The sequence below is a fragment of the Camelus dromedarius genome, chromosome 1 (genome assembly GCF_036321535.1).
Source record: "Camelus dromedarius isolate mCamDro1 chromosome 1, mCamDro1.pat, whole genome shotgun sequence".
NCBI classification, from domain to species: Eukaryota; Metazoa; Chordata; class Mammalia; order Artiodactyla; family Camelidae; genus Camelus; species Camelus dromedarius.
The window spans coordinates 50682057-50704736 of record NC_087436.1 but is presented as its reverse complement, the minus strand read 5'-3'; the positions used below and the strand labels follow the sequence as shown (position 1 = coordinate 50704736).

At 38.0% G+C, this 22680-nt stretch overlaps 2 protein-coding genes across 6 annotated transcripts in view; both read right to left on the bottom strand.

Moving 5' to 3' along the window:
* Positions 1-3864, bottom strand: part of SLC9B1 (solute carrier family 9 member B1) — a 50416-nt gene extending 46552 nt beyond the window's left edge. For both annotated transcript variants that reach the window (XM_064484528.1, XM_064484521.1), the window contains exon 1: positions 3764-3864. The gene's annotated coding sequence lies outside the window, so the exon portion shown is untranslated. The remainder of the gene's footprint in view (positions 1-3763) is intronic.
* A 1380-nt stretch (positions 3865-5244) lies between these two features.
* The window catches only part of SLC9B2 (solute carrier family 9 member B2), a 45831-nt gene continuing 28395 nt past the window's right edge, over positions 5245-22680 (bottom strand). For all 4 annotated transcript variants that reach the window (XM_064484508.1, XM_064484515.1, XM_064484514.1 and 1 more), the window contains 3 exons: positions 16613-16721; positions 13498-13634; positions 5245-10705 (listed from right to left, as the gene is read on the bottom strand). In XM_064484508.1, coding sequence (XP_064340578.1) covers positions 10487-10705; positions 13498-13634; positions 16613-16721 — 465 coding nt within the window. In that variant the 3' untranslated portion in view covers positions 5245-10486. The remainder of the gene's footprint in view (positions 10706-13497; positions 13635-16612; positions 16722-22680) is intronic.

Below are 22680 nucleotides of genomic sequence, written 5' to 3'. Positions count from 1 at the left end.
AGCCAAAAAATTTAATAAGTAGATATTAAAGGGACAAGAGAGATAAAAATACCAGCCTATGAAAATCTAGAATTTAGATACACGGAACAAAAAATATCAGGCCACAATTTAAAAAAAAAAGTTAACTGGAAAGGTAGGTGGCACAAAAGAGTATTGATCTGAATCATTTCTCAGTAAAATGGTAACCTACTGAGCTGGAAAAATCAGGATATCTGGATTCAAGGACTGGTTTAGCTACTAACTTAACCACTAATATCCAGGTAGTCTACCCACCCACCACTCTAGTCTTTCAGTTCCTTGGTCTCCTTGGCTCCTGTGATTTTTTTTTTTTCACCCTATCTCAGTCACTCACTCACAAGGCCACAAATATCAAGTGGCCACTGAATTCTACCTAGCTATGCTACTATGCCTCTCTAGTACTGCTGTAGACTGAATGTTTGCAAGTCTCCCCAAAACCCATATGCTAAAATCCTAACCCCTAGTATGATGGTATTAGTAGGTGGGGCCCTTGATAGGTGGTTGGTTCATGAGGGCAGAGCACTCATGAATGGGATTAGTGCCCTTACAAGAGAGCCCTAGAGTGCTCCCTTGACTCTTTCGGCCATCTATGAACCAAGAAGTGGGGCTTCACTGGACACTGAGTCTGCTGGCATCTTGATCTTGGACTTCGAGTCTCTAGAACTGTGAGGAAAAAAATTCTGTTGTTTATAAGACACCCAGACTTGGCATTTTTGTTACAGTAGCCTGAACAGAACAAGACAGTATGACTGCCTTCTATCTTCAAAATGATTATTATATCTTCTCTTCAACCCTTAAGTCTCTTATCCAAACATTCCTCCTCTCTTCTTACTGATCCTGCCTCATACTTTCTTTATGCTCACTGAAAGAGAATCAGTATCAGACAGAAACTCTCATCTTCTGACCACTGAGTCTACCCATGTATCTGCATCTTAACCTAGATTCCCTGCCTTTCTAACCGTTACTATAAATTTTATATTCATGTTCCTAAGCCAACATCCCTACATATTCCCTGGATCCCACCCCAACTCGTTTTCTCAAAGACTCCACTCCTAAAATATGTATTTTCTCTGTTACACTATACTTTCCCCTGTATACTGGATCATTCTCCCATTAGCCTAAAAACAGACTTAAGCATCCCCATCTTTCAGAATCATACTTTGACCCCACATATTGCTCTATTACCTCCATTTCCCAGTTCTTCTTCATAGTGAAGTATCTTGAGATGTCTACAGTGCTATGTCCGTTTCTTCACATCACATTTGCTCCTCATTGTGCTTGTCAAGGCACACAACTACTATATGCTGCCGAAACCCAATGGTCAGATTTCTTTATTTTACTTCACCTCTCAGCACCTTTCAATACCACTGGCCACGCTCTGTCATCTTGGCTTGTTAAGTAGCCATGCTCCGGGTTTCTTTCTACTTCACTGGCTGCTCCTTCTCCATCTCCTCTGCTTTACCTCTAATCACTGGAATGCTCTCTGTGAACACACTTTCCCTAGGTAGTTTTTTCTACATGCTGGTGCCTCTTAACTTTGTATCTTTGGTCCCATACATGGAATGCAAGACTCAGAACTTACTTCAGGTTTTTTATAAGCAGATCGAACCTAAGGTGAGCAAAATAAACTTCCCCCTCTACATTTTCTTCCCTAGTGTATTCCGTTTGGTAAATGGTACAACCATTCACTAAAGCTCAAGACAAAAATCTAGGAGCTTCTCTTTTTTTCTCACCCCTGTATTTAAAACATCACCAAGTCTGTAGGCTCTGCCTCCAAACATCTCTCACATCCATCTGCTTTTATACCACTTTAGCCAAAACTATGGTCATTCCTTCCTGCATTACCACACAGGTGTCTTCTGCTACTAATCCTGCTCCCCATGCCCTATGACCCATGCACCACATAACAGGTGGAACAAACCGTTTTACAATAAATCACATGACATTACTCCCTTCCCAAAAAAAACCTCCATACTGGTTTCTCATCATGCTTTAAATACATTACAAACTTATCCCACAAGTAGCTCCCCAAGGCCAATTCAAAGCCCTGCAAGCTTTGGCCCCTACTCACCTCTCCAAGCTTATCTCATACCACTTTCTCCACATTCCAGCTACAGCGTTCTTTATGATGTTCTTTGAAAGAGTCAAGTTCTTTCCTACCTTTGGCTTGTGCAACTGAAGTTTCCTTTACCTGCAATGCTCTGATCCCAAATATTTCCCTGGTTGGCTTTTTTATACCACTGAGGTCTCAGCACAAATGGCAGCTCTTCAGAGAGGCTTTCCTTAACCAATCCATCTAAAGCAACCCTCCCTCAGTTCCTCTCACTTCACAGTTTTACTTCTTCGCTGCACTCACCATTATCTAAAATTTCCTTGTTCATATATTGTTTACCTATTTATTTTCTATCTTTGTTATAATTTAATCTCCATAAGAACAGGAATCTTGCCAGTCTTTTTGAAGCATCATATTCACAATGCCTGGCAAGAAAGTAGATTCGCTCCAAATATCTGATGACTTCCTGAACCTGAGCGAGTCACTCGACCTCTCTAACTCACATTTGTGGGCTCACGACTGCTGGACTTAGCTCTGGGTTTCCGGAACACAAAAGTGAATAAGGCATGGCTCTTTGAAAATCTCATCCATTTATCCCTTCAACAAGTATTTACTGAATGTATATTATACTATATATTCTAGGTAATGCTCAGTCTCAGTATTTATTCTCTTTTCAGTAAAATGGAATTTTGTTAACCAACTCTCTCTCACAAGATGAGTATGAAAATAATGTACAAAACGGTAAGTGCTATAAAAATGTTACTTTATATATTGCTATCACTGCACCTGTCTCTTGCCTTTTGTCTGGTAAGGGGCAGGAGCTTAGAACAAGACAGAGTCAAATGATAAGGCCAGCAGTATAAATTTTAGTACTCACAGAAGGTAATAAATATGAATACCCACTTCATGGGCACATAATGACTAAAACATCTGATGCATGAATTCTTTAGGTTTGACAGTAATAAGTATTAATTTCTCACACTTTTGTTGCACAAATAACAATACATTTAACCCCTACGGAAAATTAGGGAGTGACCTCCCTCGGTGCCACCCAAGCCAAACGCCCCTCTCCATCACCCCATCGGATCTTGTATAGATTCTAGGACACACGTAGGGGGGCGTCAGTGACCAGGTATGGGCCTGCGGAGCTCTACAGGGACTCCTAAATGATATGCCTGACACATGGTACCTTTGCACCAGCTGCCCTTAATCCTTCAAAAGCACTGATCTAGAGTGCTTGTCCACTGTGATAAAGCCGACAGAAACAGGCGGGGTGAAGGGCGTGGGAGGAGAGGCAAGCCAGCAACCAACCCTGGAACACATCTCCAATCACACACGGGAGCTTACGAAGGTTCACCTGCAGGTTTTCGCCATGTGTACAAAAGTCTGCGCTTAATAAAATTAATTTTTTCAGTCAGTCGTGACTGACAGACCTCTTCTTTCTTACTTGTGAGTACCTGTAAAATGAGAGAAGGAAACGGAGGAGGAAGGGAGAGAATAAAGAAGAGGGATGAGGGATGAGGGCGTAAAGAAAAGGAGTCAGGGAGAGAAGAGAAAACGGTCTGCGGCTGTTTCCCCAGGCCCCTGGAACTGATGCGGGAGGAAAGGCGTTCCTGGGGGCTACGCAAGGGGAAGACCGCGGGAGACAAGGGACCAGTATCCATGGGCGGAGTAAAGAAAAACAAGCCGTACCTACAATTCTTTTAGCATCCCCCGCTGCCTCGGGAGCCGCCCTGGCACCCAGCAACCGCCGCGAAGACCACCCGCCGCTGTGGGGCAAGGGCCGCGGGCCCTTGGAGCGCGCTGCGGGCTCGGCGGCCGGCGGCGCCTGGGCGGGGCTAATACACACGGGGCGGGGCTGGCGAAGGCGCCTGGGCGGGGCTAATGCCGAGGGGAGGGGCTGACGCCAACGGAGCGGGGCTGACGTCCACGGGGCGGAGTTGACGGGCGTAAGTGGAGTCGTGGTTGATCCCGCCTGTGGGGCCAGAGGGTTCTTGGCTTCTCTGGGACCGTTTGGTGTGTTTTCAGACTATTCAACCCTTTCTTTTCCATGTCTTTTCTGAATATTGACCTACTGTGTTGTAGAAGTCCAGGGAGAGATTGACATCAGGGGGCTCGTTAGCCAAAAAACAGCGCCAGGGGTTGCACGTGCCAGAAGGAACTTGTCGAAACTCAGATCATGTTTCCCTTTAAATAGAGTCAGCTTAAATATGATGTAATCTTTAAAAAGCTTAGTCTCTGGGGTCAAGGTTGAGCTCAAAGGTCAGCACTGCCACTTTATGGCTCTAGGACCACAGGCAAATACATAATCTCCCTGAGCTTCTGTTTTCTTAACCTGTAAAGGGGGTTGTGGGGGGTGGTGGTGTGAGATTAAATGAACTGATGCATGGCAAGTGTCTGGAACAGGGGTTGATACAAAGTAAACACTCAATATCCTGTTATCACTATAAGACCTCCCCTGTCACATGTAATCTTAATGTGGAAACCTTCATATGAACAAATCAAAGCATAGCTGCTCTGCTTCAAGTGGGGCCCAGAAGCTTTGGGTTCTCAGTCCCAAGTGTGGTCTTCACTTTTCCGCTATGGAATCCCCTAGCTTCCTAAAACATAGAGGAAAAGAACTGTTATCGGAGAAAGTCCAAACGTCTTAGAAAGACAAACTGACCTTTCTTATTTTTTTTCTCCTGATACTCCAAAGAACTTTTTCTCCTCCACATACTGTATTCCTTTTTGTCTCCATGTTTTTTCTAAAGTCATTCTGTCTTATCTCCTTATTTATCATTTAAGATCTGTTTCAAATTGCTACTCTTTCTTGGGTGACTAAGAAATTTTTTTATTGTAACCTTCTCCCACCTTCAGCGTGGTGTAGATATCTCAGCAAGGATTGAAAGTCATTTTCTCCCTTATTTTAGGAGAGTGGACAAAGTCCTGTATGATTAAGAAATGATTAGTCCTGTAGGGTTAAGGAAATGCTTTTTTCTCATGGTAGGTAAGGAAAAAGCAAGTAGATCCCCATGGAGACCGGGAGGAAGAACAGGTAGCGCTGAGAAGAAGGACCTTAGAAAGGAGTCTGACGGCCTCCAGGAAACTGCTCTGTGCCCCGGATACAACGGACTGAGGGAGGTCAAGTTCTTTAGGGTCTATTTAAGAAAGATGGATGACACATCAACAAATAGTTTTGGAATTATCACCAGGCCAGAAGGCTCAGGCCATTATTTAATTTGAGTTAGTCAACTAAAACATGTGTTATTACTTGCTCCCAAAATGGCATGAAGCAATTCCCATCTGCTAAAGAGAACTATGTAAATTATTCATACAGAAATATAATGTTCTCCAAAAAACCCAACCGCCCCAAAAAACCAACAAAAAGAAATATAATGTTCTGAAACATTTCGAAAACAAAGTCCTTCAGTTATTTAAAGACAATATAATGAAAATTTAATAATAATCACTTAAAAAACATCTAAAAAAAAGCCTTTTTTGGGTAGAAACAACAATAGTAGGTTAAAATAATTAAATTGGTTATATTTGCAACAATGCCATTAAAAGTAAAACTTTTGAAGAACAAAGAGAACTTTATTCATGACAGCAGTTTCAACTAAGTTTGAAATGAAGGTAGTTTCAAAAATATCTTCTATATAAATGGTTCTGTACTTCTGAAAGCACTACAATAAAAATAGAAATTTTGTCAGTAATCTATCTGGTATGATTTAAGTGCCAGTTTCCTTTTCCAGTCTTACCTTTCACTAATTCGCTTTATCACCATTAAGTGTCAGTCATTTACCATACACCAGGCTTTACTGTTTTCAAACTTGGCTAATATCCTGGCCATCTAACTAGCTGCTCCCTTCTTCACTTGCTCCCTCATATCAACTCATCAATCCGAATCAGCTACTCTTCAAGGTCCAATTAAAGTATCACCTCCTTTAAGAAATTTTCCTCACTGAGAATAGTTTTGAATCATTCATTTGGGTTATAGCTATTTGTACACATCTTATTTCCTTGTAAGAGTCTTGAAGGCAAGTATCACGTCTTATTCCTATTTGTATTCCTCATGGAGTCAATATCCCACTAGAAATTCAAGTTCCATCAAACAGAACCCTTGAATATCTTCTTAATCACATATATTCTCCTGCACCTAGCATAACTGGTACATGGTAGACAAGTTACAAGTGTATTTTGGGCAAGTAAATGAATGGATTTTAAAACATAAGCTCCATAAAGACAGGGGTTTGTCTGTTTTATTCACTGCAAAATATTTGAGTATTACCAGGTGAATAAATTATTTTGGGGAAGATTTGCATTCATTATATACAATAAAAATTCTTCAATCTATATATCTTCACAGAAGTCAAATATAAAGTATTTATGTTGCCTTTCACCCAAATAATTCAGTGGATGATATATCTTTCTGAAAATAAAACATTCCCCAGAACTGCAAGAGTAGAATTTAACACAATCAAAATAAAATGGGTGTTTACGTTAACAGTAGTTTCAGTTTTCTTTTTTGTTCTTTTCTGTGTTTTGAATTTTATGCAATGAAATGTATTATTTTGTAATCAGACAAAAATAATCAATACTGTTTTTAAAGAATGTAATGGATGAGATCATTTGCAAATGTATGACTGAGGACATTTTGAAAATACTCAAGTCTAATCAAGGTTATATGAAGTTAATACCAGAGAGAAAAGCACTGGAATGTGAAAAGAACTTAAAGAGCTGAAGCCTAATTAGTTTGCCTAAAAACAAAGAAAGAAAGAAACAAACACACTTCTCAAAAGGGAGACAGATGGCACAAATTCTAGAAAAAAGGTGTTGAAGAACATGAATTTAGTGTTTGTTTAGCCCTGTCCTTGGAAGTAGGACACCTCACCGTGGACGGAACTATGTGGTCTCTCTGCCAAATTCCTAAGCTGAAGCCATAGTCCCCCAGTGCCATGGTATTTGGAGATGGGGTCTGTGAGAGGTTCTTGGATTAGGTGAGGTCATGAGGGTGGAGCCCCCACGGTGGGATCAGTGACTTTGTAAGAAGAGACACCAAAGAGCTTGCACACTCTCTCCATCCCCATTTCTTTCCCCACCACGTGAGGAGAGAGTGAGAAGGCTATTGGCACGTCAGGAAAAGAGCCCTCACTGGAGCCGGATCATGCCGATACCCTCATGTTTGACTTCCAGCCTCCAGATCTGTGAGGAAAAAAATTTCTGTTGTTTATGCCACTTGGTCTATGGCATTTTGTTGTAGTTGCCCAAGCAGACTAAGATCTAAACTGTTTAATGGCAGCTACTTCTCCCATACTGGGAGAGAATCTCCTCTCACTGATTCAGTGAATGAACATTTACTAAATGCCTGCTGTGTTCCATGCCCTGTGCACTGTGCTGAGGATCCCACCATAACAGATTTAACGCTCCACCCTTCAGGGGCTCATAGGAGACAAACATATAACCAAACTGAAAAAAGTACTATAAGAACTCTGACAGAAGCATGTATAGGGCACACCTTTCTTTCAGGCACCCAGAGGTTAGGGTAATGGATTCTGTCTGTGGTTGGGGTGGGGTTAAGTTTGGTTGGTCTGAGTCAACACTCTGTATCAAGTTAACACACCAAGTCAAGGGCTGTGACTTGCAATGTGGTGACAAATCTTAGACCTCACGGTGAGCCCCGCAGAGACCACTACTGGACAGAGAGTTGCAGGGATGTGGTTGGTGGCTGCCCACCAAAGAGACGTAGGAAGGGGTTGCTGCGCGCTCTGTGGTTGGTTTAGGCAATTGGCAGTGGCTTCCTGGGCCCTCTAACCGTTTCTGTACCCTGCGATTTTCCATTTCTAATTCTTCTTTGGGGACTTAACTATTTATAACAACATTCTCCTTTACTTATACTAACTGTATGTTGTATTAGCTAGTAAGTATTCAAAGCCTATTACATGGAGAAAAATGAACAGGGCACTCGCTGCGGCACCCTTCAGCCTCATGTACCATTTGCTGAGTCGTGTCCCAGCCGAGGTCCTACTTCCTCCGGAGGCTGTGCCTAAACTGCAGTTCCCCCTGGGTTGGTGGGGGCTCCTGCCACGAGCCCCTGGCACCCCTGAGCTTATCACAGCAAATTACACTATTTTCCAATCTCTTGTTCTTGAATTTTTTTTTTCAATCTCCTGTTTAATGGTCTCTCTTCTCTAGCAGATTGTCTGATCCTTAAAGATGGGAACAATATTAATCTTCATGATGTGCCTGGGTCACCAAAGGCTTTCAGTAAGTATTTGTTGAATGAATCTACTTTTAGCAGAAGACCACATGAGCATGAAGTTTATGGTGCTACCCACAGGGGGCACCTAGCCAAGAAAGTTCATCCATCTGATCTTTGGTATAAATTAATCCAGTCCAAATGGAGAACCTAAACACTAAGGGAATACAGTCCCATAGAATAACCAGAGTCGGGGTGACATAAAAATGAAGACCGTTATGGTTTCATATTATGTTAGCTTACATAAAAATAAAGCTAGTTTGGAATAGATGTGAAAGTCATGGTGGAAGGGGCTGGAAAGGTAGCCTAATGACAAGATGTTTATTTCAATATGACACGTTAGTCTAATAATAAAGGGTCTATGCACCCTACATACACTCTGTCAGAGCACCTATAGCGCTTTTTACATTCCTATTAAATCAGACCCTTAGGGAGTTTAATGACATATTTATTTAAACATGATTATTCTAACAACTAGGCAGGAGTTGACCTAGAGTAAAGGGAATTTATGGGTGAAACACAAAAGCAGAGATGGTCTGCTTTTGATTAAGTGGGATAAAATGTGACTTCTGCAGATAAGCCTTTCTTCTTATCTTCTGTGCTGGCATGTCACAATGAAATTCCTGGCACAGAAGTCATTCTTTTGATTAAAGGTACTACCTTTATACAGCCCTCGTTAACCTGAAAGAATATGCTACTGAGTGATGGTAAAACCCAACAGAATGGCTCTCAAATCTGATCTTTCCACCTCCGGGGAATGGGAATGCTTAGTGAGAGAGAACACTTCTCAGCCTCTTCACAGATGGGTGTGGACGTCACGGATAGAATGTACATGGAGAGATGTGTCCAACTTTCACATCACTTCCTTAAAAATAAATTGCTTGCCTTGGACTTTCTTATTTCCTTCATCCTGAGGACTAAAAAGGGGACATGGGAGAGATCCATCTTTAACCCACGTCCTAAGCTGGGGCATGGCAGAGCCTCAAGACAGAAGGACACGGGTCTCTGAGTGAGTAGACCTCATGAGCAGGGTAACACTGCCATCATCAAATAGTCAGCTCGTTTCATAAGAAGGAAATAAATTTCTATATTTAAAGTATTTTATTTTTTGTTCTTCATTATAGCTTACCTTACCCTGATTAATAGGATATTCATGAGGTTGGCACAGCATTGAAAATTAGCAATCTCTCACCTAGAGAACTGGGAGAGCTGAAGATGTGGGTCACAAGGAACAAATAAGGAAGGGCTGGATCAGGGTACTCCTTAGGTGCAGGCAAACTCAGATGGGCCACTGAAATGGGGGCTCTATGTAGCCAGCTATGGGGTAGGATAAGGTCTGACGTCTAGACCAGGCGCAAGAGGAAGAACCAATGAAGACACTCTGTGTACTTTAAAATTTGGGTGGGACCAATCCGTTACACTAATTCACAGAAAGATAGTTAAGAGAAGTAGAAATGGAGAAGAGGCAGATTAGCAGGGAAGGGATAAACGGATGAGAGAATGTATTACGATATTTAAAAACAAACAAGAAAAGAGGAGCCCGAAACAATTCGAGGCATGAGACGCTAGGTGACCATGAATCTTGAAACTGGGATGGGACTGCTGGGGAAGGGAAAGGGAAAGACTATTCCCTGTGCCGTATGAAGCTCAGAGAATGAGATGTTAAATGTGAGTGACCCAAGGTGGCTTTATATACAAGGTATAAAAGATTGACATGAATATTAGTTTGAATAGGGAAATCGGAACTCTTTCTTTGAGCTCAAAAAGAAAGAATTAAAGCCATGATTAAGGCTGCAGAGTGATCCAGAGCGTAGGGGAAGGAGTGAGATGGTAATAGCACGTTAGATTTCAGTATCCTGTTGGCTAGCAGGACAGGATACTGAAATCAAATTGTGCTAGTACATTAAAGTGTGTATGTCCCTACACAAGATATAATGATGAGTGGGTGTTTGAACAAAAAAAAAGAAAGCAGAGATCAGGTTGGAGATGTAGAACACTACCCCCCAACTCCATACAGAAAGGGTAATGACTAGAAAAGCTGTTCAAAAAAATAGCCACACTTTTGGGTCTATTACGTTTTTAGCTTACACATTACATATTTCAATATCCATCTAGATAAAAGTAGCCTCTGATAGTAGCTTTCTGAGGATAATGTTCAGCATTCTCTCTTTTCACCTCTAAAATCGGGTGGACTTTATCTCATCTTCTTCGTCTTTATTGTGACGTTCAGCTTTCTGGAGAAGCCTGGGGCCTAGCAAACCAATAAGCAGACTTCCAATTGGGGCTGTGATGAGGATGGACAAAAACGCCACTGTCAACACATCCATTCCATATTCTTCTAACTGTTTGTCTCCATGTGCTCTTGCTGTGTCCAAAGCCACAGATCCTATTGCAGCCTATAAAAGTTTAAAGGTAAAATTGGAAGCATGGTAAGACAAGCACATAGAAAAAAGGTGTTATTTTATCATTTGTAGAAACAAATGTCTTGTTCTTTTGCTCAACTAAGAAAGTTCTATTTGTCTTCTTTCCAACTGTACTAAGGTTGGTTTTGCTGATCTGAAAGCTCTCTCTGCCCTTGCATCAGGAAAGAATGATTCATATGTACCTGTTTGCATAAGGTGAAGTTGCAAAAATATCAGGCAAATATATTTCAAAACACAGGCAAATACTGATTTCAGATATTAGTTAACTATAACATGATTCTACATGCTAAATTCCTCCAGCGTAAAGATGAATGTTACCGGTCATCTCATTCTTTCCTCTTTAGGAATTTGGAATTATGAAAGAACAAGATGAAAAAAATGCAGTGTTATTTACTGCAAGATGGTGAAGTTTTAACTGAAAAAACACGAGACTATCTTTTGCTTTAGAGCTTAAACTCATTGTTAAACATCCAGAAACTTGAAAGTGGTAGGTACCTTTAAAACTTGAAGTTAATCTTGTTAGATATTTGGTTAACTCTTTGCCTTAGGAGTTGGTGAAATGTTTTATTTAAAATTTACCTACTGGAAAGTGTTATAAAAACTTATTTTCTTTTAGAGACAAAATGCAAAATTATCAGTACACATGGGAAAAAATATGTCAATCAATCTGGTTATCCCCTTATTCCACAGAATGCAACAAGGCTGGCCTCTAGGACACTGACACAGAACAGAAAGTATCAGTGTGGATGAGATGCAATGGCTGAGACTACTGATTGCCCAAAAATATCTGAATGCCCGTTTTCCCTTCTTTAATAGAACTCCTGAATTTTAGCTGGTCACACTGCTGTACAACTAGAGACCTTTTTTCAGCCTTCTTTGCAACTAGTTGAAGCTATGTATCTAAGTTCTGGCCACTGTGAGGTGAGTGAAAGTGAAAAATGCTACTTGTCATCATTCCCTGGAAAGAAATGGACACTACTACCTTATCCTTTTCCCCCTTCCCATTGGATGAGAAATGGTGAAAGCTGGACTCACGGATGGAAGGCACATGCTGAGGACCGCGGTCACCGTGCCAGCTCTGGAATGCCCATGCTTGACTGTTGCTTGGGGGAGAAATAAAAACCTATCTCACTTAGTCCCAGTGTTTGAAGGCTCTCTGTTATTGCAGGTTACCTAATACCATAACAAAGTCAACATTTTATGAGTTCTCAGCAAGAACTGCACACATCACAATGTATATTTCTCTTTCAGTTCTCTGTTGTGTGTATAAATGTGTATGTGTATATTTTGGCATTTGTATGTTTTCTGAGTTGTCCTTTAAAATATGTTTCTTATAATAGGTCATAGAGAAAAAGTTTGAAGAACATTAATATGGAAAAAAATACAAAAGAAAGTCTTGTTTCTTGTGCAATGGTAAACAAAGAAAAAAGAAAATTTTATACAATACTTGCTCAAGAACATGTATTATTCAACACATCCTAGATAATTTCTCCTCATTTTATTTTATTCCATTTTTTTTTTTAATGGAGGTACTGGGGCTTGAACCCAGGACGCATGCATGCTAAGCAAGCACTCTACCACTGAGCTATTACCTCCCCCTCCTCCATTTTAAAATTTGCTTTACTAGCAGGAAAGTACCATCTTTCAAATTTTCACACTTAGAAACGAATCTTTCATACCAAAGTTACTAGAGTGATTATTTTGATATTTACCTACTAAAGTTATCGGAAGTAGTGTGGAGGCTGGAGACATTGTGAGGGAGAAACTATTCCACTTATGTATTATATTAACCTCACAGCATTTTTGGCCACTATGTCTCAGACACTTTTGAAAGATTGAAAGAAAAACTTCTCTGGAATAATAACTAACTCCACAGACACACAAAATCTGGAATATAGTTACAGAGCAGCATACACAACCTTTTAAGCTTCCTAAATTAAGAACATCTGATTTTCATTTCATGAACCAGAAATTTACAGATTTAAATAACTGCAAAATAATCAAGGATAAAACAGTTAAATCCCGTTTGCTATAATTAGTCAGAAATACACAGTACAATCAGGGATATGTTACATTTGCAACAAATGATAACCTCTATAGTTCTAGTTTAATCAGCAATTATAGATATGCTACCAAACACCTGGGCAATCCTTTCAGGCACCTGTCTGTTAGTGCCTTGTTCCTTAGAGTGCACAAATTTTGGGTCACGGGATTGAGACATTTGGCAGGAGGCTCAGCTGATTTGAAAAATTTAATATCAACTAATAATCTAGGAAATGAAGTATTTTCTGAGTTGTCTCTCAACAAATCTTTCTCCATTATATATAAAGGCTGTGGTCAAGCATAACAGATCATCAATCATATTGACACTGAAGTATCTTCTAATGCTAAGATGGGCCATGCTATTTCTGTTTCACTCTCTTCTTTGAAGATATTGAAATGAAATGAGTTAATAACTATCTCTCTGGATGATTCAGAGAGCTCTGACTGGTAAAAATCCAAACTCTTCCCTCCTGCTACTACTGCTTTCTAGTAGTACAGAGATTTATTGGGGTTTTAATTGTACTCTGATGAGCTAAAGAAACTTAAATGAGCTGTCATATTTAAGGAATCAATACACCAAAAATACAACTTTTAAAGAGTAGACTAGTATAAATTCTTTTCATAAATCAAATTCCATTTACTTATTTTCACCAAATTTGAACAAGACTTTTATTCAAAATTTCAAGGTATCATATAAAATAGGAATTAAAATCCATCATTACCTGGACTGTGGCCTTAGGAAGCCATGCAAAAGAAATAAATATCTTTTCCTTTATGTTAAAACCAGCAAAACACACCATCAGATATGTAGTCAGAATTCGTATCAATACTGCAATGCCCAGGGTGGCAACACAAAGGCCTGTAAGAAGTATTCAATTTTTAGACATAATGAAATACTGGGTGAAAAACTGAATGTCATGGTTATTGACTCGAAATTCTTTCAACTGAAATCTAAAAACATTTAAAAGTTAAAGAGACAAAATGGCTAGGCATCATTTATCAAAACATCAATATTAAGGATCAATAGACAATTGTTTAGAAGAAAGTATTTCCCCTAGTTTTTTTTTAAAGTAAAAGGCAAAAGATCTATTTGATCTGAAGAGAAACTAGAGTATTCCCCTAGATTACAAACAGAAATGTATTTGAATTTCTACAAAGGAGATTTGAGTGTAACTTCTTTTATGCATTATAGCAAGAACCATACTTTCTTTCATGTGCTTACTTAACACGGATTTGTTAAATGATGACTATTCATGGCAGTATGTGGACTAAGTACCAGTATACAAAAACGCATAATGTACAGACTCTGCCTCTATGAACTTCAAAGACAGGAAGACAGGAACATAAACAACTAATTAATACACTATAAAATAAGGGCAGCATGAACATACTGGTAAGAGGGCATAGAAGAGGAAAAAAATTAATATTTTCACCAAAGTGGTCAAGAATTATTTACAGAGTATAAGCTCAGAGGTAATACTCAAAATATTTATGAGCCAGTATGGAGGCAATCAGCCAACCAGAACAGAGCTGGTGGTGCACTGACCCAATCACAATAGACACTGGCAGCCCACACCTGTTTCATCATACTGGTGTGTACAGCGACAGCCTGTTAACCCCGGCTGTCCTGTACAGCTACTTCATTCAGTCAGCATTTAGAACACTTTGCTGATAAAGATAAGGGCATCCTGATTCGCAAAATAAAGGATTGTAACTTGGCTGCTGCAGGCCACTGAACCTGAGAAGGGCACTGTTGAGGGGACTGGTAAGTAACAGGATGATTTTTAAAAAGGTAACATTTGTTTACACTGTGCCAGATTCTCCATTAAACTTCAAGTATATTAATTTATTTAATCCTTACAACCTGTGGGGTACTTACTTTCATTTTACAGCTGAAAAAAAAATGAAGTTCAAAAGGGATAAGTAACTTTCTCAAGTTATTTGGCTGGTACCAGTGACAGACATTGCTGGGGGCTCTACTGTAAATCTGCAGTATGATTTCTTTACAGAAAAGTTTTGTGGTTTTCTGTTGGAGGATACTTCTCACAGGTTGGTGGACTTTCGAAAGTATTTGTTGCTGAAGTACAAGATGCAAAGGAGATGATACCATTCCCAGGAGGGAACACTAAAGGTTTGGCGAGAAGATGATGAGGAAGTTTTAGACACATTGACTCTGAAGTTTTGTGGGATTTTACAAGGGGTGATGTCCAATCAGCCATTGGATATATAGATTTAGAGACAAAGGTTTTGGAATTACATAGTTTTTAATCAAAGTCACTGAGTGTAGATGGGCTCAGAGAAGTGATAAAGAGAGAGAAGCATAGAAAGCTCTGCAAAGAACTCTGAGGAGGAGAGGCATTTAAGCCACATATGGTGTAATGGAAGACTCAAAAGGCACTGGGAAATATGAAGTTCCAGAATTCAATGTGAATATGTTTTAAAGTGGTCAGGAGCAGCAAATGCTGCTGAAAGGTCAGGTAAAATAAAGACTGATAAGTATTCAGTGGATTTAGTACTACAGCCTTGGTGAGAGCAGGGTTGGCTGTGTGATGGGGCAGAAGCTAAACTAAAATGACCTGAGGAAGAGGATGAGAGCTGAAGTGGAAAAGGGGAATATAGGTACCCTTTTAGGAAAAATTTGAAAGGAGGAATATAGAGAGTGATAGGTGAGGGGGGAAGTGAAATGGATATATATTTGCTTTAATAGCAGGAAAGTATCATCTTTCAAATATATATATCCTTTATATGTGTGTGTGTGTGCATATTTATTTAAATTTTGATTGTGATAAAACACACAACAAAACTTACCAGCATAACCATTTTTATATGTACACGTCAGTAAGCCTTAAGTTAAACATTCACATTTTTGTGCAACAAATATCCAGAAAGTTTTCATATTGTAAAACTGAAATGCTGGACCCATTAAATAACAAATCCCATTTCCCCCTCCCACAATCCCCTAGCAACCACATTCTACTTTCTGTTTCTATAAATTTGACTACTCTGGTTACCTCACATAAACAGAATCACAGTATTTCCCTTTTTGTGACCAGCTTCTTTTACTTAGTGTAATGCCCTCAAGGTTCATCCACGTTATAGCATGTATCAGAATGGAAGGACATTGTTTAAGATGGGAGAGATTAAAGTCTGTTTAACTTCTGAAGAGGAGAGAGCTGTGACAAGGATATTTGAAGACACATGAGAAAAAGGGCAGAATCTGTGCATGAGATCCAGGAGTTGGCAGGGGATGGGATCCCTAGTGTGGATGGAAGAATACTGTGATGTGAGGAAAGGAGAAAACTATGAGTATACGTGTGTAAATTAAATTTTTCTGTGTAGTGTTATGAATTAAGAGAGTTTTAACATGATGGATTTTGAATGGGTGAATGAATAAAAGAATGAATGAACAAATAAACATTTCTGTTCCATGGGTATATATTATAGGACCCACTAGTTATCTTTAAAATTCTGGCCCTTGATCAGGATAAGGCCAGATGGACATTCTTATCCTTGAAAAAAAATGTTCAGGCCTGCATTTTCTTGATGCTAGTTAGCAGTGTCACTTTCTTTACAAGGAACAATATTAAAGATATAAAATTTACTGTTTTAGGTTGACAGACATTATTTTCTAACTACTCTAAGAGACTTAGATCATTATTAAATTTTTAGATAATTATGACAATGGGAACTACTGAACATATACCTACTACAGATATTTCAGCTGAATATGAAAAGAGTTGATTTTAGCAAAAGTACTATTTTGACTGCGACATTGTGCTACACACCAGAAACTGACACATTGAAATTGACTATACTTCAATTAAAAAAAATTCTTACCTACAGTTTCTGGTCTGAGAGATGTAATGGACACCTCTGCTCCAATCAATCCAAAGAGAAGGGGCTGAAAGATGTACCAGGCTCCTGCTATAATTTTTTCAACATCTGCCTAAAGGAAACACACACACACACACAAGAATTTTTATCATATGACTTTGAGAGTTCTAAGAATTTTACTAATTTGAAATTTGAGTCATTTCGACCTGAGATAGCTTTTATCTCTCTATAGTGCCTATAAATAAGAAGTTAGCTAGAACAGAGCAAAAAATTGCACAAAAATATTTCTAACACAATTAAGACATTACATGAGGTGCTTTAGTGTTGGTTTGCAAATAAATGTTAATTGAAAAGAGTCTTATAAAGTAACTTTTAGGAGGACTTCTTTTTCTGAATATACAATCTGTGTATGTGTATTATAATAATTAATATTACTATATTTATTATATTATTTCATACTTTGAAATTTTATTAATTTTCATTCAACAGTGTAAAATTAAAGACCTTATATTAGTGCATATGTCTAGATATGTACCTCATTATTGCTGCAACTGTGGTACAGAAGTACCATGGTTTATACAATCATTTCTTTATTAATAAGCTTTTAAGTTGTTTCCAATTTTATTGTGTCTTTGTAAAAATTACTGTTTATGGTTATCTCAAATCATGCACAAAAATTAAAGTCAGGTATAACAAAGTGCTGTGCCAGTTATTAATTTATTGCTTTTTGGCTCCAAATCCTCCTTTCCTTGTTGCTCTGCAGAAAGTGGGGCTGGGCTCTTTAAATATTTCTCCTTTGCCAGCTGGCACCCTATTCAATTTTGTCAGTAGAAGGCACTGAAAGATAGTGCAAGAGAAGGCACGCTTCCAGGTTTCTGTGGCTCCTCCTGGCAAGATCCTTCAGCACCAGGCTCCTGCAGTCTCGGTGGTTTCCCAAGTGCCAGGTCCCTACAGTGCAGGGTGGCCAGCAACACCCAGTGGCCAGCAACTTCTTCCAGCCTACTCCTAGGGTGGTTTCATAAGTAACTCCCTTGGGCAGTATACCTCCCCATGCACCCTAGACGGTGGATTTCCCATAAGTTTGGAGCACAGATTTCCAGCAAATTCTGCAGGCAGGGCACCACTGTGACTTCTCTGCTACCCAGTGAACCAAGGCTCTAACAAGGTCTGGATTCTCAGCCCTGGGGGTGGAAGTAGTGAGGCGGGGTGACGACGTGGAAGGGTAGGTTTTATCTCAGCCCTAGGAGTTTACAGCTGCTATTCTTATATTATTTATGGGTCTCTTTATATCTTACAAGCCAGTCCCTTGTTATTGGATTCCCAGGATGGTTAATAATAAACTTTCCCTATTCCAGTTACTATGTGATTTCTCTTTCCTTACAAGACCCTAACTGATAAAAGCATAACTTTATAACACATAACACAAACATCCTAGGAAAAGACTGACACAATCGACCATGTAAAACTAAAATGTCTGTGGAAAAATAAACCATTAAAAAAAGGTGACAAATCAGGAGAAAATACCTGTACTATGGGTAACAGAATAAGGAGCAATAGCCAATCAATAAGAAAAAGATACAAACCCTAATAGAGAAATGGGCAATGCATATATACAAGTAATCACACAAGAAGAAAAAGCATAAGATGTTACAACTCAGTAATCAGAGAAACACAAATTGAAATAATATACCACCATATTTGGACGGGGAAAAGGGCAATCACATTGGAAAAAACACTAAAAAGTTTTAATAAGGCAAAGTATTTGTAAGACTGTAAGCAAACTCTCACTAATTGGTAAAAGAACAAACTGTCAATGCCTTTTTCAGAAGGCAATTTATCAGTACCCATTACAGTGCTTAAGAATTTACATTGAACAGAATTTTTTTTTAATAAACTAATAAGAATCTATATTTTTGGAGAACACTTTTACACTTATAATTACACGTTTTTAAGGATCTGCACTTCCATATATGTATGGAATTTTGACATGGGGGATTTCATTGTTTCTCTATTTTCTTCAGTTACTATTTCTGATATGTTTATTAGAGTGAAGATTCTATTTCTTCTTAGCTTATAAATGTTGAAAGATAGCATATGTGAGGGGTTAGCTGACTTATTTATATAGTTCTATTCCTATATCATGAAAGAAGTTATGTTTCTACATCATAAGGAATCAGATAATTGTCCATCAACAGATGACTGGATAAAGAAGTTGTGGAAGATATATATATATACACACACATATATATATATATACATATATACACACACACACACACACACACACATATATATATACAATAGAATACTACTCAGCCATAAAAAAGAATAAAATAATGCCATCTGCAGCAACATGGATGGACCTGGAGATTGTCATACTAAGTGAAATGAGCCAGAAGGAGAAAGAAAAATACCATATGATTTAACTTGTATGTGGAATCTTAAAAAAAAACAAAAACACACAAATGAACTTATTTACAAACAGAAACAGACTCACAGATGTAGAAAACAAACTTATAGTTACCAGTGGGGAAAGGTGGGGTGGAGGGATAAACTGGGAGTTTGGGATTTGCAGATACTAACTACTATATATAAAATAGATAAATAATAAGGTCCTACTGTATAGCAGAGGGAACTATATTCAATACCTTACAATAGCTTATAACAAAAAAGAATATGAAAAGGAATATATATATCTGTATTACTGAATCACTATGCTGTACACCAGAAATTAACACAATGTTGTAAACTAACTCTACTTCAGTTAACAAAAAAAAAAGGAATCAGATAATGACTTAGGTTCAAATTCTGCCACCCACTAACTTGTCCTCAGCACCTCATTTTTCTCATCTGTAAAATGAGAAGTTTATATTAGAAAACATCCAAGATATTCTATCTTTTAATGACAAAGACTAGTTCTACCAAAACGGGTCCAGTTGTCACCACCTTTCCAAATATCTTTAAATTTTACTTTTCAATTTAATTTTTAGAATATATCATAGGTAAAGCTCAGATTTTAGTTGATACCCATAGCCATAAAGAACAAAATCAATTCTATTCATTTTAGGTTACTTAGCCTTTTGTTGCCAGGACTAATTGTTTAAGGACCATCCTCAGAAATATTTCATGTACTCAGAACTCAGAAGTCCTAAAAAGTTTTCTCTACCAAATTATTTTTATTTCTAAACTGCAGACGAAGGCTATGATTTGCTTTTTGATTATAACACTTTAGACTAGTTGAACATGAGACATGGGCTTATAAACTGTATAACTTAAGAATGAGAGAAGAATCAAAATGTATCTTCCCATGAACTTTTCATAACTTCAAAACCAAAATGAATTTGTTTATAAAGAAAATGGAGTTATCAAATAAGTTAAATATAAAAGATGAGCCCAGAGGTACGAAGACTGTGTCGTCCATTGAAAAGTTAAGGTCACTTTATTGGTATGCACCAATAGTAAGAATCTTCAAAATTACAAACCCCTTTCAAGAATGGACAAAAGGAAAAAGTTAAGAGAAATGGAGGTTTCATCATGAGTTAAATGACTACTTAAGTGGATACTTCTCTTCTTAGAACAATTCAAGATTCAGAGGATCCAAAATATATCAGGGAAAAAAAAAAATCCCACAACTATACAGCGCCTCTAGAAGCACTGGATTTGAAAACAGATGAAAAAAATAGATAATAGAGGCTTAAAAAAGGTGAGTGCATTTGAATACAACAAATAGCAATATTAATGACCGTATGGAAGAATCAAGCCGAAAAGCATGAAATAATGTCAGAACCTACAGGCACAAATAAAATTTTATGAAACATTTTAGCTTTTCAAGGTATAACTCAACAATAGTTGAGTTGCTATAGTGCTGTTGAGTATACAAGCATTTCATTTCCATTTATATAATAGCCACAACAATTCTTTAAATGTGATTATTATTTTTTTCCACATTACAATCGAAGAAACTGAGTGTTAGAGAAGGTAGGTGACTTTTGGGGGATTACACAGCTCAAGAGCCACAGAATGGTGATTGGAATCCCAGTATTCCTATCTTAAATTTTGTGCTTTTTATTATGTACTGCTCTGGAGGTAGTTATAAAAATAATAAGGGCTATTATTCACTGAGTGTATTCTATGACTAAGGACTTTGCTTTATAGAGATTATTTCACTTAATCCTCCACTCTATGAAATTCTGGCTATTATCACTCCCCACTTGAGAGATAAAGAGATCGATGACTGAGAAGTTAGATAACTTGCATGTGGTCATATAGCTACTAAATTGTAGACTGGAGGTTAGCTCAAGCTGTCTGAGCTCTTGACCTGACGCTATACAACAGAACGAGGAAAAAAAAAAGAAATCCAAAATCTGGACATGTTGGTTTGGCGACTCTGGAAGTACTAAATTAGAAAAGATATGGAGAGTGCCTGCCACATAGTTAATTCAGTGAAGATTCATTTTCCGTCCTTTTTTTAGGGAACCATTTTGATACATTCAAATGGTATGTTCTCATCCTGGGTTGGCCACCTACTGGCTTTGTGACCTTAGGCAATCTGTCTAGCATCTCTAAGGTCTTAGTGTCCTCATTTGTAAAATGGTTTGATATCTACCTTTCAAGGTTACTGTATAGAGTAAAAAACATATATAAAATTTCACTAGCAAAGAGAACTTTAAGGAAAAAAAAACTATTGAGAAAAGATCCTAAAAAGAGATTCATAGTTCTGATCACATGAAAGTACATATTAGTGTGTAAAATTGAAAAGAATATAAAAAGGCATAAAAAGCTAATTTCATATATGTAAATGTGTGTATATAGATATATGTATGTATCCTACAGATCAATAATCAATCAATTAAAGTTCAGAAGATAATGGAAAAAGACCTATCAAAGAACAATAAAAAAACCCAAACAAATGGTTAAGTGTATGAAAATGTGTTTGATTTATTATTAATCAAAGAAGTATAAAAGAAAACAAGATACCACTTTTTACCTCTCAGTATGGCTAGAGTAAAAACAATAATCTTCTAAGCCAGTGGTTCACAATGTGTGGTCCCCAGATCAGCAGAATTAGAATTACCTGGGAACTGCAGAGGTGCAAATCCTCAAGCCCCATCATAGTCTAACTAAACCAGAAATTTGGGAGCAGGAACCAGAAATCTAATTTAACAAGATTTACAGGTGATTCTGACGTATGCTCAAGTTTGAGAAACTATTCTAAGCTGATGAGGGTGTAATGACATAGGTACCTCATATATTACTGGTAGAAAGTAAATGGATACAACTCTAGAGAGCTGTTTGGTAACATGTGGCAAAAAAACTCAAAATGTTGTTATCTGACTCCAAATTTTCACTGAATCATGTCCTAAGGAAATGATTAGAAAATGTATTTTAGCATAATTAAAAATAGCAGAGACTGAAAATAAACTACATATTTAATTATAAGGGAATGGTTTAAAAAAATTATGGGGCATCCGTGTGTGTGTGTGTGCATGTGTGTGTGTATAAAGAGATATACACAGGAGAGTAGCCAGAGGTAAATATGAAAACCAATGTACTTAGCTTTTTCTCTGGGTTGTGGATTACATTGACCTTCTACGTAATCAGTCAGGGTGCAGGCAATTCAGGCAAAGTTATGACAAATGCAGACAAACAGCTGCTTTGTTTTGGTTTACAACAATCTTTTCTGTACAACCTACATTATATTCTACAGAACAGTGTCATTGAAATTCATCAAAGTTTCCTTTCTTTGTCTTTCTGTGCCCACAGCTAATCCCCACTTGCATGGAGATTAGTGTCCCCCTTGATTTCCTGTTGCTAAAACTACTCTTTTATGCTATTCCAAATGATATGGCTTCCTCTTCACTGTTTTTTAAAATCCTATCATTTACAAATTTTGAGACTTAATTTTAAATGGCAAAGTTTAGAAGTATAATGTTTTTAGTATACTTGATATGGCTTACTCAAATAGATGTCAAAATATAAAAATGTGCCCTGTACAATAATGCTACAGTTGTGTTACAGGGTAGTACAAGTCACTCGAGTCAAATGTGAGCTTAAATCCCAGTGCCAATTTC